This window comes from Corvus kubaryi, unplaced genomic scaffold, assembly GCF_017639235.1.
Source record: "Corvus kubaryi isolate FWS band 111438036 unplaced genomic scaffold, C.kubaryi_AGA036_p1.0 45373, whole genome shotgun sequence".
Lineage (NCBI taxonomy): Eukaryota > Metazoa > Chordata > Aves > Passeriformes > Corvidae > Corvus > Corvus kubaryi.
Genome location: NW_024581284.1, coordinates 7,058 through 9,212, shown reverse-complemented (window position 1 = coordinate 9,212; position 2,155 = coordinate 7,058). Strand labels below are relative to the sequence as shown.

Here is a 2,155-nt window from a genome sequence, read left to right as displayed (position 1 = left end):
GCCAGTGGTGTTACCCCCCGCACCCAGCCCCGGGGCGCGGGGGCCGCCCCGCCGGCCCCGCGCTGCCCCCGCCGCACCGCGCTCATCCCGCGGAGACGCTCATTCCGCCCCCCTCCCCGCGGTATTTAACGACCGGCAGCATCGCGGTGCCACGGGGCGGGGGGGAAAGCGCCACGGGCGTCCCCCCCCCCCCATGGCCCCGGGGAGCCCCGCAACACCCCCCGCACAAAGAGAGCAGGAGATTAAAAATGCGGAGCCTGCGCCCGGCAAACTCCAAACCGCAAGTTCTCACTCCGCACCCCCCCGGCCCCGGCCGATCGCGGGCGCTAATGACGCTAATTAGAGAGCGCGCGGGGAGCGCCACGGGCGGAACACAAAGGGGATCCCCGGGCACCTCCCGGGCTGGGGGGGCCGCGCCCCGCTCCCCTCCCGCACCGGGGGTCGCCGCTCCCTTCAAGGACTTGGCCCGCAGCGCGGCCGCTCCCGGCGCGGGGCCGCGGTTCCAGCGCTGCCTCTCTGCCCCCCAAAAAGAAGAAAACCGCTTTTTTTGGCCTTTCTTTTTTTCCCCCTTCTGTGGGGACGAGCCCCCGCAGCGCCTCTCCCCGCACAACTGATTTTCACTCTCAACTTCTGCCGGCCCCCGCGGCCAATCCCCGCCGGGGGTTGGGGTTCACCCCGCACACTCCCCCCGCAGGGACATCCCCGTTCCCGCGGGATGCGGCGGCTCCGCGCAAACTTGACCGGGCGGGCCCGCTCCCCGCATCCCGCATCCTCCGGGGCGGCTCGGGCCGCGCCGCCGCGCTACCGCCGTGGCCTGGCAGGGGGAGAAGCGGGAGAAGCCCCGCACAGCGGGGCCGGGGGAAATGTTTTTATTCTCACATCGAGGACGGTGATTCCCCCCCTCCCTCCCCGGTACGGGCAGGGCGGCCCCGCGCAGCGCGGACTTGAGCGCGACCCTCCCGGGCGTCACTTCCAAGTTCAAGTCGGTGCGGCTGGCGGCCTCTCCGCCCCTTTTTTAGCGGCCATTTTCAGCTCCATCCAGCCCTCCGCGGGCTGCGGAGGCTCCCCCCGCGCCGCGCCGCGACCTCCCCGCCGGGCGGCTCCCGCCGCCGCCTCCGCCCCCCGGTACCGCGGGGCGGGTGGGCAGGGGGAGGAGAGACGGCGGCAGCTTCCCCCCGCCCGCCCCCGCCGCCCCGCGCCCCCCCGCCCTGACACCGTATTAAACTCGCCCCGCCGCCCCCTCCCCGGCAGCAACTTTTGCTCGTGGGGGCACCCGCAAACACACGCACACGGGGGGGGGGGGTGAAGGGGAGAGGGGGGAAGTAGAAGAGAAAACGAAAGTGTCATGGGACCTACCATCGCCAAGTGCAATTAACGGGCTCCAAGTTGCTGCGAAGCGCAAAGCAAAGAGGATGGATGGGCTGGTTTGGGATTTTGGTCTAAAACGTGTGTTTTCCACCGCGCCGAAGGAGGAGAAAAAAAAAACCGCTGCCCCGCGAAAGAATTAAAAAATTAAAAACCCAATAATAATAACAATAATAACAATGATGGTAATTATAATAAAAGTCCTCCGAGGCCAGCGGCAGAGCACAGTGTCCCCCGCGGGCGGTCACCCTCGCTCCGGCTCCGTCGCGCTGCCGGGGGCCATGCTCCGGGCGGGGGGCCGGGCTGCGGGGCGGGGGGCGCGGGGCGGCGGTGACGGGCGGCGGGAGCGCGGGGCCCGCGCCCGGCCCGGCCTTATGCGCTGCGGGGGGGGCGGGGCAGGGGATGGCGGGGGGGGTGCGATGGGTATTTTTGGAAGGCAAGCAAAAATAATATTTTCTAAAAATTAAAAAAAAAAAAATTAAAAAAAAAAAAAAATAAAGCCCGGGAGCGGGGCGGGCGGGCGGCGCCTATGGCAGAGCAGCGCGGGCATCCCCCCCGCGCCCCCCCGGCGCAGCCCCACTCCGGCCGGGCACGGCTCCTCCTCGCAGCCCGCAGCGCCCCGGCCCCATCGCCGCCGCCCCCGCCTCCTCCTCCTCCTCCTCTGCCTCCTCCCTTCGCCCGGGGCACCGGCGGCGTTGCGGCGGGGACGCTCCCGGTGCGGGGGCGGGGAGGGAGGAGGAGGAGGAGGAGGGAGAGAAGGAGGTGGAGGAGGAGGAGGAAGGCTCCGGCC

At 69.8% G+C, this 2,155-nt stretch overlaps 1 protein-coding gene across 1 annotated transcript in view; it reads right to left on the bottom strand.

Moving 5' to 3' along the window:
* LOC121672233 (nuclear factor 1 C-type-like) overlaps positions 1-1,659 on the bottom strand; it is a 31,510-nt gene extending 29,851 nt beyond the window's left edge. Inside the window, exon 1 of the mRNA XM_042044818.1 lies at positions 1,357-1,659. Within this exon, the coding sequence (XP_041900752.1) occupies positions 1,357-1,359 (3 nt within the window). The 5' untranslated portion in view covers positions 1,360-1,659. The remainder of the gene's footprint in view (positions 1-1,356) is intronic.
* Between the last annotated feature and the right edge of the window lie 496 nt (positions 1,660-2,155).